At 42.8% G+C, this 15,293-nt stretch overlaps 1 protein-coding gene across 2 annotated transcripts in view; it reads left to right on the forward strand.

The window, feature by feature from the left end:
• Window positions 1-14,857: 14,857 nt before the first annotated feature.
• The window catches only part of RASA2 (RAS p21 protein activator 2), a 128,777-nt gene continuing 128,341 nt past the window's right edge, over window positions 14,858-15,293 (forward strand). Inside the window, exon 1 of one of the 2 annotated variants that reach the window (XM_031009715.3) lies at window positions 14,858-15,083. In XM_031009715.3, the coding sequence (XP_030865575.2) occupies window positions 14,951-15,083 (133 nt within the window). In that variant the 5' untranslated portion in view covers window positions 14,858-14,950. The remainder of the gene's footprint in view (window positions 15,084-15,293) is intronic. The other variant, XM_031009714.3, reaches the window with a different exon arrangement.

The raw sequence follows: 15,293 nt of genomic DNA on the forward strand, positions 1-15,293 counted from the left end.
ACTCAGGCTTTGCTGATGACCGAGATAGGGGTTTCATCTTTCTGTCTATGAATATCCAGTTTTCCCAGAACCATTTACTGAAGAGACTGTCATTTCTCCATTGAATGTTCTTGGTACTTTTGTCAAAAATTTATTGGCTGTAAATACATGGATTCATTTCTGGGTTCTCTACTGTGTTCCATTGGTCTATGTGTCTGGTTTTATACCAGTACCATGCTGTTTTGTTTACTTTAGTTTTGCAGTATATTTTGAAGTCAGGTAATGCGATGCCTCCAGTTTTGTTGTTTTTCACTCAGGACTGCTTTGGCTATTTGAGGCCTTCTGTGGCTTCTTTTGTTTAAAAAAAAAATTTTAAGCTAATGTTCTTACTGGACTTCTGTGGTTTCACATGACTTTTAGGGTCATTTTTTCTACTTCTGTGAAGAATGTCTTTGGTATTTTGATAGACATTGCACTGAATCTGTAGATCATTTTTGGTGGTATGGTCATTTTCATAATATAAATTCTTCCAGTCCATGAACAGGGATGTGTTTCCATTTTCTCTGTGACCTCTTCAATTTCTTTCATTCATGTTTTATGGTTTACCTTATAGAGATCTTTCATCAACTTGGTTAAATTTACTCTTACATTTTTTATAGCTGTTGTAAATGAGACTGATCTCTTGATTTCTTTTTCCACTAGTCTGTTATTGGTGTATAGAAATGATACTGATTTTTGTACGTTAATTTTTTATCCTGCAACTTTACTGAATTTGCTTATGAGTTCTAAGAGTTTTTTGTTTTGTTTTGTTTTGGTGGAACTTTTAGGGTTTTCTATATATAAAATCATGTCGTCTGCAAATAGGGACAGTGTGACTTCCTCCTTTCTAATTTGAATGCCCTTTATTTCTTTCTTTTGCTTATTTGCTCTGGCTAGGAATTCCAGTACTATGTTGAATAAGAGTGGTAAGAATGGGCATTCTTGTCTTGTTCTAGTTCTTAGAGAAGAAATTTTCAGTTTTTCCCCATTCAGTATAATATTAGCTGTGAGTTTGTCATATATGGCCTTTATTGTATTGAGGTACATTTTCTCTATATGTAATTTTTGGAGGGTTTTTTTTTAATCATGAAGGGATATTGAATTTTATAAAATGCTTTCTCTGCATCTATTGAGATGATTTTTTATACTTCATTCTTTTGACATAATATATCACATTTATAGATTTGCATATGCTAAACTATCCTTGCATCCCTGGAATAAATCCCACTAGATCATGATGCATGATCTTTTTAATGTGCTGTTGGACTCAGTTTACTAGTATTGTGTTGAGGATTTTTGCATCTATGTTCTTTAGGGACATTGTCCTATAGTTTTCTTATATTGTTGTTGTGTTCTTGTCTGGTTTTGGTATCAGAATGAGCTGGCCTCAAAGATGCATTTGGAAGAATTCTCTCCTCTTCAACTTTCTGGAAAAGTTTTTTAAAAAGGTATAGTTCTTCTTTAAATATTTGGTAGAATTCAGCAGTGAAATCATCAACTCCTGGACTTTTCTTTGATGGGAGACTTTTAATACTGATTCAATCATGTTACTCACAATTGGTCTATTCAGGTTTTCTGTTTCTTCTTGGTTCAATCTTGGTAGTTTGTACATGTCTAGGAATTTATGCATTTCCATTATGTTTCTCATTTTTTGGTGTACAGTTGTTCACAATAGTCTCTAACAATCTTTTGGACTTCTGTAGTAGCAGTTGTAATGTCTCCTTTTTTTGTTTCTGATTGTATTTGTTTGGGTCTTTTCTCTATTTTTCTTGTTTAGTCTGCCTAATGGTTTGGCAATTTTGTTTATCTTTTCAAAAAAACACCTTTTTTCTTTTGTATTTTTTTGGTCTCAGTTATATTTATTTCTGCTCTTATCCTTGTTATTTCTTTTCTCCTACTAATTTTGAAGTTGGCTTCTTCTTGATTTTCTAGTTCCTTGAGATGCATCATTAGGTTGGTTATTTGAAATCTTTATACTTTTTTAAAGTAAGCATTTATTGTTATAAACTTCTCTCTTAATACTGCTTTTGCTGTATGCCATAGGTTTTGGTATGAGTATTTCTTCTCAATAATCTTCTTAATGGATGTGTTGCCATACCATCACTGTAGAGTGTATTTCTACCACAGATATCTGTGTCTTCAAGTGATCCATGCATGTCGCATAAGGTAATTTATTAATGCGATACTTCAATTCCCTGACTATTTTTGTGAATCAGAAATTTTACTACGATTTACTACATAAGATTTCTTTATCTGAAATATGGAAAATGGGGTGAAACAAAGCTACTATTTAATAGAGAAAGAGTGAGAAAACAGTAAGTTTAGCTGAGGAAATGAAGCCAAATATAAAAATTTGTTAATGCCAGAGGAGATGCCACAAAATTCAGATGGGACTACATGTTTCTTTGCAAAGGGAAAATGTGATTGTGCAAAAAGCCGAATTTTCTGTTTTATCCAACAGGGGGCACTACATTAGCACCAGGCCTCAGCTGCCAGGAACTACCAAGAGCACCTCACGTAACAGCAACTGTAGGATCCATTATTTATTTGTGTTTGATTGTGGCCTTTAAGAAGCTCATTTTGTTAAAAACAAACAAATATACCCCACACAGACACTCGGTAAAGTGTACTTGATGAAGAGATTCCAATTACTCTTCCTAGAAGTACATTCATGTGTTGATTCGTTTATTGAGTGCTTTTTTTTTTTTTTTTTTTTTTGAGACGGAGTCTCACTCTGTCGCCCAGGCTGGAGTGCAGTGGCGCAATCTCGGCTCACTGCAAGCTCCGCCTCCCGCGTTCACGCCGTTCTCCTGCCTCAGCCTCCCGAGCAGCTGGGACTACAGGTGCCCGCCACCACGCCTGGCTAATTTTTTGTATTTTTAGTAGAGACAGGGCTTTGCTGTGTTAGCCAGGATGGTCTCGATCTCCTGACCTCATGATCCGCCCACCTTGGCCTCCCTAAGTCCTGGGTTTACACGCGTGAGCCACCGTGCCCGGCCTATCGAGTGCCTTTTTTATATGTCAGGCACATACTTGGTGCTAGAGATACAATCGTGAGTAAAATAATGAGCCCTGTTCTTATGAACCTCATGGTTTAGTGGAGGAAACAGATATTAATGAGATGCTTATGTTAATGAAATAATCCAAATTGTGGTAAGTGACCCAAAGGAAAAAGGCAAGCCATATTATGATACAGGCACCAAGGTGGAAGGCCTGTGCAGATGTGGACTAAGTTCTGTACAGAAGAGACAGAAATTGTCTAAAATGTTCAAATCTACCTTGTGCATATTTGTTGGATTTTAAAGAGTGTCTGTGGCTCTCTTAAAAATCACCTGGTCCCCCATGGCAACCAACAGACACAATAATTAACAGACGTAGAAAAAGTGCCCCATTCATGTCACACTAGATGTTACACTTCAGCCAAAGTCTGGGATAGGTTCCATGCTTTCTTTCCTGAATGGCTTTCCTTCCTCTCACTTCTCTGCCACAAAATGCAGTAATTCCACCAGAAGCTGCACATAACCTACAACTTAAATTTCCCAAATATGGTTTCCTCTTAGCCAATTCCCTCTTCATTGAAACAGACAGAAGCTCTGACTTTCTCAAAGCTGACATTCTAGTCCTCACCCTGTTTGTTACTCAAGGATCTCCAGGACATGCTCCGGCGTCCTTTCGGTCCCACCTCCCATAGGCCCCCATGCAAATCCTGTGGGCAAAGAAGTATGCCTACTAGCCTTGGAATGACCTTGTTTATCTCCCTTCTCTGGATCTGTTCCATGCCTTTGCTCCATGCCATCCAGGCATCTGAAGTGGCTTTCTTGCTTGTCAGCAAATGACGCCTTCCTTAAAATAAAATGATCAACTTTTCAGGTATTAAACGAAACACTGACAATACAAATAATGCTTTTACTTTTTTTAAAAGAAACATTTACAATACAAATAATGCTTTGTTTTAAACATCCGTGCTTGGCAAAAAAAAAAAGTGATACTCCTATGTTAGTCCTCTTAGTAAAAATATTTTATTTTGCTAATCTTTTGAATTGTAGATTCAGGGAAGCAGAGCCCTACAAAGAAGTGTCCCTTCGAAGACCCTGGCCTGACTCCATTTGAGAGAGAAAATTGGCCCACACGTGGGAGGACTGTCCTGAGGCTCCTGTGAGGCCGGGCCAAGAAACCTTGAGATGGCCAAGAACCCTTGAGATGGCAAAGAATGCTTTCTCCTGTCTGCTAAGATTGCCCTCAGAGTTCTGGTTTCCTGTCTGAGGACCTACATCTTCTTCCAGCCATTGGCTGGACAGATGTGGTCTACCCACAGGGCTGTGGTCTCAGCCTTGCAAGCCTCTATGGAACAACCACATTAGAACATGATGTGCGTAGGAAAAATTATCAATGTATATAATGGTGATAATATCATTTTGAAGTCCCTCAACTCGCTGCCTTCTTTTACATTTTCTTGTACTTACCTTTCCCCCAATCTTTAGAGGTTTCCAGTTGCCTCAGGGAGGTTTAGGATTGTTACAGTGGGAATGCAAAAAAAAAAAAAAAAAAAAAAAAGAAGAAGAAGAAGAAGAAGGAGAAAAGAGAAAAAAACAGTTAATTATCAGCTTCTAAATAGGATTTGGGGGCTTTTTGGCCAGGTAGTAGCTTAAAAGCTAGGCTTTATAAGAGAGAGAAAAGACGTTCTCCATTCCATCTTGGAGGTTGTTTTCGTTTGTTTGTTTTGTTTTTTTGAGATGGCATTTCACTCTTGTTGCCCAGGCTGGAGTGTAATGGCACAATCTTGGCTCACTGCAATCTCCGCCTCCTGGGTTCAAGCGATTCTCCTACCTCAGCCTCCTGAGTAGCTGAGATTACAGGCGCATGCTACCATGCCCAGCTAATTTTTGTATTTTTAGTAGAGATGGGGTTTCACCATGTTGGCCAGGCTTGTCTCACACTCCTGACCTCAGGTGATCTGCCTGCCTCAGCCTCCCAAAGTGCTGGGATTACAGGCGTGAGCCACTGTTCCTGGCCAATCTTGGAGTTTTACACAAGGAAAGACAAGAAGAAAAAGAGGAAACCCCTTCCCCGCTATTCATCCCAGGGGACTACCTAGGAAAAGGGAGGTAAGGGAGGCCACATCTAATCTTCCTTTTCCTGATCCTGCCCAAAGTGAGGAGGTTTGTTAAGCAGATAGGGGAAAGGCTGAGGGCTTCGGAGTACTGCGTCTTTGGGACCCTGGGAGGAGTTCACCTTATTGGTTGCCTGACACCACCCCAGAAGTGGCTATATCAAAGTTTAACTCAATAGCACAGCATAGCTTGCAGGGAAAGTGGTGAAATATAATTTCCTGAGCTTCTCCCAAGACCAGTACGGACTAGACTGGACCAAGGAGTTCCCACATACTCCAGGGAAGAGGCGTGGAAAGCAGCTGAGGTGGTAGCCACCAGGCTTCCAGGCACTGGCCATCGCAAGGGAAAGGTGAATCAGCAGCGAGGCTGGGGAGAGATATTCTAGTGAAGAGCCAGATGGAGGATGTAGGGTCTGAGAGGCAGCCAGAGTGGGGTCTGAGTCATCAGGGAAAACAAGCAGGCGCTGCCAAGCCAGGAGGAACCAAATCATAGGTACTATAGATACAGCCTCAATAGCAGGCCCTCACACAACTCCCAGGATTGAGCCCGTCTCACCCTCAAAAGAAGTATCCAGAAAGTATCCAGACCACCCACCCACAACAGAAATCTGCAAAGATGCAAAAGATACTGCATTGATATGAGGACACCACCTCTTCTCTGTCTCTATGGGGTCATTTAGCCACAACTCCATCAAAAACTCAGACACCATCTCAAAAAAATAGAAAAAAAGAACACAGATATCTAACAGGCTGAGCATTATTTACCTAAATGGATGGACCATTTATATAATGTCGATTTAGGTCGCTGACACCTGTAATTCCAGTACTTTGGGAGGTCAAGGCAGAAGGATTGCTTAAGCCCAGGAATTTGAGACCTGCTTGGGCAACAAAGCAAGACCCCCATCTCAACAAAAAATAAAAATAAAAATAAATGGCTTATACCTATAGTCCCAGCTACTCAGGAGGCCAGGATGGGAGGATCCCTTGAGCCCAGGAATTCGAGGTTGCAGTGAGCTATGATCATCCACTGCACTCCAGCCTAGGTGACAGAGTGAGACCCTGTCTCAAAACAAACAAACAAACAAACTGGTGCATCAGAATATTTTCCCCTCTATTCAGTTATTGGAGACTCATAAGGAAGAGAAGAACAATTTTAGAGAAATGAAGATGCTACATCTTCTTTGCACATCTGTGGGTAGGATGAAAAAAATCTGCAACCCTTCACACATACTAGTGTTGCCAGTTTTTCTTGTCCTCCTCCCCACTGCTAAATTTGGTGCTGCTTGGGCTGCTCAGTTCCTCCCATCCACCCACACCCAACTGTAGAGAAGAGCATGGAGGGTCCAGACCGGATCTTTGGGACTTTCGATGCAAAATTTAAAAAAATAAGAGAGGAATAGAAATGACATAAGCCACATGGGTACATTCTAGGGAGAAAAGACTCAAAGCCAAGCTTTTCTTGCAAGAAGCAACTGAGAGTGGGGGCCATTGATGTGTTCAGAGGCATCAAGTGGGAGCAGGAGGACAGTCAGAGATAGAAAGAGAGAACGGGTGGGTGGGAGAGTGTGCTACTCTGGGGAAAGAGGGTGAGGGATCTTGGTTTTGTTGGATATTGGAGAAGATAAGATGAAAAACATTTTGATAAGAACTGCTCCAGCCTGGTGCTGTGACACACACCTATGGTCCCAGCTACCTGGGAGGCTGAAGCAAGAGAATCCCATAAGCGGGAGTTCGAGACTCACCTAGGCAACATAGCGAAACCCCATCTGAAAAAGAAGAAGAAGAAGAAGAAGAAGAAGAGGAAGAGGAAGAGAGGAAGAAGAAGAAGAAGAGGAAGAACTGCTCTAGATTATATACTTGTATCTCATTTTTTAACAGTAGAATTACTATCAGGACTTTGCTTCTTTGAACTCTACCCACTCAGGCACTGAACAACACAGACCTCAGCTTTGACAGGTTTACAAACACAATGACCCTGTTAATACAAGAGATGTATTAACATATAGCAGAGATTCTCGACGGGGCGGTGATTTGTCTCCCAGAGGATATTTGGCAGTATCTGTAGACATTTTTGATAGTCACAACTGGAATATGCTGGTGGCATCTAGTGGATAGAGTCTAGGGTGCTGCTAAATGCCCTATAATGCACAGGACATTTCCCAACAAGAAAGAATTACCCATCCTAGCCAAAATGTCAGTAGTGCCACAGTTGGGAAACCCTGAAATAGAGAAATGGAGGAAGGGCAGTTGTTTCCTTACAGCTTCCCTTTCCAATGACAAAATAAAAGACAGCTTTGTTTCATTCAAAACACGTTTTCAAGTGTGTGATATTCATTCTTAATCAGCACTACATACGTATAATAATCTCAGCCAAACCATATAAATCAGTTCCCTAAAACCCTTTAAGGTAAAAGAATTCCCATTGAAGAATTCCAGATCCTGTGGAAAAAACGGAGTTGAATAAAGAAGGCTCCAGAAAATTTTGGAAAATCTTTATAAATATTTGTATTTTCAATATGAAATATGAAAATATAATAAAACTAGCACAGCAAATAAAATAGCTATGACATGTAAGACATGCTTATTATGGGTAATCAGGTTACTCTCTATGCTTTGCTCATGGCTAGAAAGAATCCTCAGAATCTAGCTTATATTCCATCACGCCCCTTGAGAAACTTTAGCTGAGGTGTTAGTACGTTTGTTTTGCCTCATTGCAGATAAGACATTCACTAAGAAGGATTATTTGGAGTTAAGCGTGCTGGGGACAGTGGTATATTTGGCCTTCCATACAGATGCTCTATAAATGCCTCTGGATTTTTATTTCAATCTCCCTGGCCCCTCTCTCCAACAGCCCTTCCCAGTTCTATCTCTGCACAGACAGCCCAAGAATTCAGTCCTAAGGACCCACCTTACATGGCTTAAAACAACAATACACAAACTAGATGTTTTACGTTCTGGTGGCCATGTCGAGTCAATTATTTGATAGGCCACGAGCTTTCATTTGTGGCTGTATATCCAAGTCAGTTTTCCAAAATTCAGTTATATGCTTATAAAATAAGTACCAATGTCTTTAGAACTAGATAAAATACAATTTATTAAAATATTTTCTCTTTATATGTGTGATAAGGATTGAGGGGTTCACTCCCTCATTCCATCCCCAATCTTGCCCTCTTTTAGATGAAAGGCAGGAGGCAGTTGCCTAGGAGAGGGCAACCAATAGCCCTGGCCTAGGCAGGTCAATGCAGGCCTCTCTCCTTCCCTTGGACCCTCAACTGTGAGGGCTAGGATACCAGGCCGGGCTGTTCCTAAAGACTCTGAGCCCAAGCAGTGCAGCTTTGGGCCTAGAAATGGGGAGGTAACCCTTCTTGCCAGCTTTGCTGAAAATGTGGAAGCCCTGCAGGTTCTGAAGGATAACGCTCTCAGCTTGGGCCTTGATAGTCTCACAGCAGGCATCCTAAAGTGGTGAGGGTCCCTTTTTGTGACAGTGGCAGGGGGAGCCAGAGCGGGAGAGGAAGAATATAACAAATCCAGCAACCCCATCATGTTCCCCACACCCTACTCTGCCAACGTAACCCACTGGGCACTCCTGAAAATCAATAACTGGGAAGAGGTTTAATCATTTGGGCAGGTAGAAAGTGGAGACACGATAGAGAACTGTGGATTATTTATGTTGACAGGATTTCATTTGTAGCCACAGACTGACATGCTGCCTGGATATTTGGTCATAATAACAAGTATGAAAACACCTTGCAACTTTGACATCAGTTTTCCCAGCTTCTACAACCACCCACAAAAAATTGAAGACGTTTGTATCTAGCCTACGTTTAGAACACAGATTATGATCGATGAGCTTCTGCTCTCCTTGGCTGTCTGTGACAAAAATGAGCTGCTTGTGACAGACGCAGCCCCAGCCCAGTGTGAGGATTGGAAACCTCAGACCCTGACTCTTTCCCTTTCTCCTTCCTCATCCGACTCCTGAGCTATTGCCTTTTCTCTGCACCTAAGCTTTCTGCAAAGCCCAGACCCAGCCAGCTGGTTCTGTGGTCTGCTCTGATCTCCCTTGTGGATTTTAAATTCAGAATTCTGGGCTCATTTGTTAGCAGCTTCTCTGAACACATTATCTCATTTATTTGCTCATTCATTCATTCGTTCATTTATCAAACATTTAATAAGTGCCTTCTGTGTTCTTCTATATATTTTCTATGCGCTAGGGAGGCAAAGACAAAACATTGTCCAGTCTTTGAGATGGTTTCAGACAGGTAAACAAACAGGAATAGTAAATGTGTTATGAGCACTACAATGATTATGTGTATTCTTATATACATGGTACATAATGGCCTAAAGGAAAAAGAGGCCAGTTCTGTGAGACAAAGTCAGGAGGTGAAGATTGGGCATTAAATGTATTGAAATATTTTCATTTGAACTTAGGCACTATTATTGGAAGATAAGTATGTTGATATGGTGAACAGAGTTGGCTGCCTACTCCATGTCTTACTGCTCCCCTTTCTGTGTCACAAGAAAACATTGGTTTGGTTCAGGCTTCAGGTCTCAAGTAGCAATGTACTTTGGGAAGGAGGGTTCATCCCCAGACCCAGGCGTATCAATGTTGCTTAGACTAAGAAAATTATATATTCCTTGTGATTGTGAATGAGCCTTAAGAAGATACCTCATGGTGGTGATTTACAGGAAAGCTACCTGGAAAAGCATTCCTCCCTAATATTAGGTTGGTGCAAAAGTAACTATGATCTTGCCACTGAAAGTAATGAAAAAGACATTTTAGAAAAAAAAAATACACCTTCCTGCCGTTGGATGTTGAGATATTTGGAGGTACAGGAGCCATATTGTGACCACCAGGCAAAAGCCAAAAGAATTGCAAAGAAGCTAACCCAATAAAGTCCTGTTTATGAATGAATACAGAGTAGAAAATGAAACAAGCGAATGGCTGCACAACATTTCCAGTTTTCTTTTTACACTTGTTGTTTTGTATGTTTTTATTTGTTTGGTTGGTTTTGAGTTTTGGGGGTTTTTGTTGTTTTTGTTTTTTGATTTTTTTAAAAATAGATTTGGGGTCTCACTATGTTGCCCAGGCTCGTCTTGAACTCCTGGGCTCAAGTGATCCACCCAACTCGGCCTCTGAAAGTTCTGGGATTATAGGCATGAGTCACCATGCCCAGCCTACACCCATTGTTTTGTTTTATCACTAAAATGACAAGAATGCACTGGAGATGGAATGGATATGGCAAAATAGTTCAAAAGGAGGGGGATTGAGAAATAACTGAAGTCACACTGACCTAAGGGCATCAGCTGTATTGTGCTCAGATATTCAGGCCTTTAAAGTTCTCTTGCAAGAGGTGACAGAATTTGAAAAAAAAAAAAAAAATTCTATTTTTAGAGACAGGGTCTCTCTCTGTCACCCAGGCTGGAGTGCACTGGGATGATCATAGCTCACTGCAGCCTCAAATTCCTGAGCTCAAACAATCCTCCCACCTCAGCCTCCTGATTAGCTAGGAGTACAGGCAGGCACGTGCCACCATGCCCAGCTAATTTATTTATTTATTTATATTTGTAGAGACAGAGTCTCACGGTGTTGCCCAGGCTGGTCCTGAACTCCTAGCCTCAGGTGATCCTCCTGTCAAAGTTAGTATTACAACCGACTGTCGGATTACAGGCATAAGCCATCACATCTGGCCTTGAAAATATTTGTACCGAAGGAGTTGGAGGTTTTAAGGTAAAAATTTGTCCACATTTTTGTCCACACAGCCTTGTCAATGGCCTTATCTGGTCTTCAAATGAAATGTTGAAAGTACGTTTTCTGAACATTTAAGGTCTCTCCTCACCTTCTACCACTCCAATTTTATTTTTTAAAATGCCAGTTGGATTGAGAGATTTTTTTTTAATAATGTAATTGAGTGCATAATGCTTAACATCAAACAGTACCCTGATGGGGCAAATGGGGAAACCAAGTCATCAATGATCAAAGGAACTTGCTTTCCCACCAGTCCAGCAGAAACAGTTCTGTCTCATGAGTGTCCAGCCCTATGAAAATGATCTACATTTAAATATTAAAAAGAAAGCACATTTCTCTTCCCCCTACTCGCCAGAAAAAATGTAATAAATAACTCAAGGCCAGGAGACAACCCCTTACAATGCCATGTTATAGGTTGGTGGGTGCTGATTCAAAAATATGCCGTAACAGACAAGTTATGGAATTAGTTTCTAGCTGCAGGTTATAGTCTTCTTATTAAGAGACAATGTAGTTTTCCTACATCATCTGCCATAAAGCAAGCCGATGTATGGGTTGAAATGACTGAATGAGTTTAAAACTGGTGAAGAAATAGGAAAAGACATAGTAGTGAATGGTTGCTCATCAGAACGAAGAGTGGTAGGGATAGAAGGGATGGCCTTAAACACATTCATTAATAATTTGAGGAAGGAAGTGAAGTTCAAGTTTGTGATGATGCAATATTGTTCCAGTTACTAAACATCATGAAGAAAAGAGAGGAACTCTAGATGAATTTGAAACATAATGCAAGGGCAATAAGGGGAATGAGATGTAACAGCCTTCTTGTAATTATACCGTATGTCTTGTTAGTCTTTAGAAAACTTTATTTTCGGCCGGGCACGGTGGCTCACGCCTGTAATCCCAGCACTTTGGGAGGCCGAGATGAAGACCACAGTGAAACCACGTCTCTACTAAAAACACAAAAAAAATTAGCCGGGCGCAGTGGCGGGTGCCTGTAGCTACTAGGAAGGCTGAGGCAGGAGGATGGCATGAACCCGGGAGGCGGAGCTTGCAGTGAGCCGAGATCGCGCCACTGCATTCCAGCCTGGGCAACAGAGCAAGACTCCATCTTAAAAAAAAAAAAAAAGAAAGAAAGAAAACTTTATTTTCCAAATATTTTATATTAAGGAAACATTGACATTACCCAAGATCTCTTCAAAGTAGGCAAGTATCAGTAAAAACAGAATAATTAGAAGTGACTTCGGATGAAAAAGCAATGGAGTTTGGGGATTTTAGTGAAACGGTATAAGTCCGAAATCTGCAAAAGGAAGACTGTCTGGAAGAACAAAAAAGTGGAGTGTCCCTTTATGTAAAATTGTTTTCATACCTTTAGTGACCATTTAGTAACAGAGTTATGCACTTGGGGTTAAGCTAGTGAAAAGGAAGGGAAGTTAGAAGATTTTGACACTAATGGACAAAGATATTGATACTTTGTCCATTGGATACGTTTGTCCATTGGATACATTTGTCCATTTGTACATTGATACTTTATCCATGGATGCATTTGTCCAAAGGTTCAAATAATTTCTCTGTTTATTGGAGAAAGAAATAGATGGATGAGGCATCGCTTGGCCAAGCAGGAGGAAGGCCAGAATCAGGCTGGTGAGAAAAGGGGCTCAGTGTGGCTGGAGATCAGAGGAGTCAGGTAGGCTGGATCCAGTTCCAACTCTTGGCTGAAGAATTTGAACTTTAGTCATTTCTAGCATTGTTCATTACCTGTAGTGTGCTCTTGCTAGCTGGCTGAAGGGATAAATGAAGCCACTGATGTCCTCTTGAGCAGGCAACTGATAAGCTCCATTTTTTTTGTTAGGAAAGTTAATTTAAGTGGTATGTAGGAGGAATGAGAGGGATGGGGGACTTATTACCAGAGTTCCAGTCAAAAGCATGAGGTCAGTTACTGAGGTAATCCTACTACGTGCTCAGCATTCCACTAGACACTTCACATCCTGCTCCCAATAATTATTTAATCTTAATAACAACCCTTCAAAGAAGAAAGTTTAGCATTTCCACTTTACTGTTAAAGAAACAGGTTCAACCGGGCGCAGTGGCTTACACCCAGCACTTTGGGAGGCTGACGCGGATGGATCACTTGAGCCCAGGAGTTCAAGACCAGCCTGGGTAACATGGCAAAACCCCATCTCTACCAAAAATACAAAAATTAACTGGACAAGGTGGCACGCACCTGTAGTCCCAGCTACTTAGGAGGCTGACATGGGAGGATAGCTTGAGCCCAGGAAGTTGAAGCTGCAGTAAGCTGAGATCATGCCACTGCACTGCAGCCTAGGCAACAGAGCAAGACTGTCAAAAAAAAAAAAAAAAAAAAAAAAAAAAAAGAAAAAGAAAGAAAGAAAGAGAAGAAACAGAAACAGGTTTAGGAAGGTTGAGTAACTTGCCCAAATGTAAAAGGGGTAGAAACAGGCTCTGTGTCTGATTCTAAAAAGGGATGCCTTTAAAAATAAGGGGGAAAAAAACCCTGTAACACGTTGATACTCTTTAAATGAGAATAATTTTAACAAGGGCAATGACAGAGAATGGAAAGGAAGGAAGAGATTTCAGCAGAGTCGGAAGGATGTGGCAACTGAAAACAGCATTGGGACAAGGGATAAGAAAAAGTCAAAGTTTCTGGCCTGAATAACAGTATAAGATGTGAACTCAGATTTGGAAAGGGAGACAGGAAATTAAGTTTTGGACTTATGTTTGAAATGACAGCAAAACATTCATATAAGAGGAAGTGGTTCACTGTATCCAACAAGTGTAAAGATCACATGGGGGAATAGGAGTCACCTGCAACACAGGCAGAACTGGAAGCTTCGCTGGCCAGGTCCATGTTAAACTCTGACCATTCTCTGGGGCGGTCCAGCCTTTGCACAGGCGGCGCGTTTGTCTTCAGTTTTCAGGTTTCCCCGTCCTATTTCTTATCTCCCAGTGCCTCTGGCCTTTTCTGTGTCTCCCTCCAGAATGAGCTGGAGCTCTCTTCATCTTGACCTTTGTGTAGTCTCTGAGGTCTGAGGCCATCACTATGTCTGACCCTCAAAAAATATTTGTTGACTGACTGGCTTATTCCTGTTGTTGCCCTGGAAAAGAATTACCCTGCCCGATTAAGTCACAGTTTCTTCCTTCTTAGGGCAGCGTAGTTAACAACCTCAACACCAGGAAATTGTCTTCCTCATCACATACCAGGGTATTATTCATGCAGTTTACTCACTGTAAAGAGTTCCCTTGAAATAAAGCTAACAATTAGTCAAAGATTTACACATTTCCTAGGGTCAGTCAACTTTTCGACAAAGCCAACTTTTAGTAGTGGTGGTGGCGGGGGGGAGCCCTTCTTTGCTTTTTCTGTTCCTGAAATACAAAAGTGATGGTAAATGCTTCGGAATTTCTCTATGAGAGGGTCTCAGGCACTGCACTCACGCTGGAGTTGGGGGTGGCTGGTCCTTTTCTTGAACCAGGTTTTGCAGAGAAGTGGTCCTAGTAAAGAGCATTTGTGTGGGAGGAGTTTGGCTTGCTGGCGGGGAGTATTTGGATAATACTGGAAGAGCCTCAAATGCATCTCTTGCCTCCTTTTGAATAAGATACTTTTGAGGTCCACCCACCTGCCAAATTCCATTCTATTTTCTTCCCACAGGGAGTTTCCCTGATTGGGAAGGGCCTGTATTTCCCGCGAGCGTTAGGAGATGTGCAGGTCTATTCATTGGGGGAGCCCAATTCCCGGGAGGATTTAGGGATCACGGGAGGGCCGGGGCGTTCTCCTGGTGGGGATTTTAAGGCCGCTCAGAGCCACGACTGGGAGCTACCCTTAGCCAGCGCCCCAAGCCGGGAGTACGGTTCTCGGCACGGTAGCCCGGCTCGGGGGTGGCGAAGGCGGTGAATGGAGACCCGGGTGGGGCGGGGGCGGGGCCGCGGCGGGCGGGGCGGGGCGAGTCGGGCCGAGGCCCGGGGGCGGGGCCAGGCGCGCGGCTGGCCTGGGCCTAGGCCGCTGCTGGGCTCCGCCTCGCCCGGCTACGCAGGCGGCAGGGCTGCGGCACGGGCCGGGCGGCACCATGGCGGCGGCGGCGCCTGCTGCTGCGGCGGCTTCTTCCAAGGCGCCAGCGGCGAGTGCAACTGCAGAGCCCGAGGCCGGGGACCAGGATAGTCGCGAGGTTCGAGTGTTGCAGAGCCTGCGGGGCAAGATCTGTAAGCGGGGGCTGGGCTGAGGGGACGCCCTGGCGGCGCTGGGCGCGAGGCTGAGGGGGCGGCGGGTTCGCGGCGGTGGCGGCGCCGAGCTGCGCTGGGATCACGGGCCCGGGAGGGGGCCTGGGCCGGGCGCGGTTGAGGCTGGAAGGGGGTGTGTTGGGGGGCGGCGTCGCCTCGACGGGGCGGCGTGGGCCGGGGCTGCTGCTCTCC

The sequence above is a fragment of the Gorilla gorilla genome, chromosome 2 (assembly GCF_029281585.2).
Source record: "Gorilla gorilla gorilla isolate KB3781 chromosome 2, NHGRI_mGorGor1-v2.1_pri, whole genome shotgun sequence".
Lineage (NCBI taxonomy): Eukaryota > Metazoa > Chordata > Mammalia > Primates > Hominidae > Gorilla > Gorilla gorilla.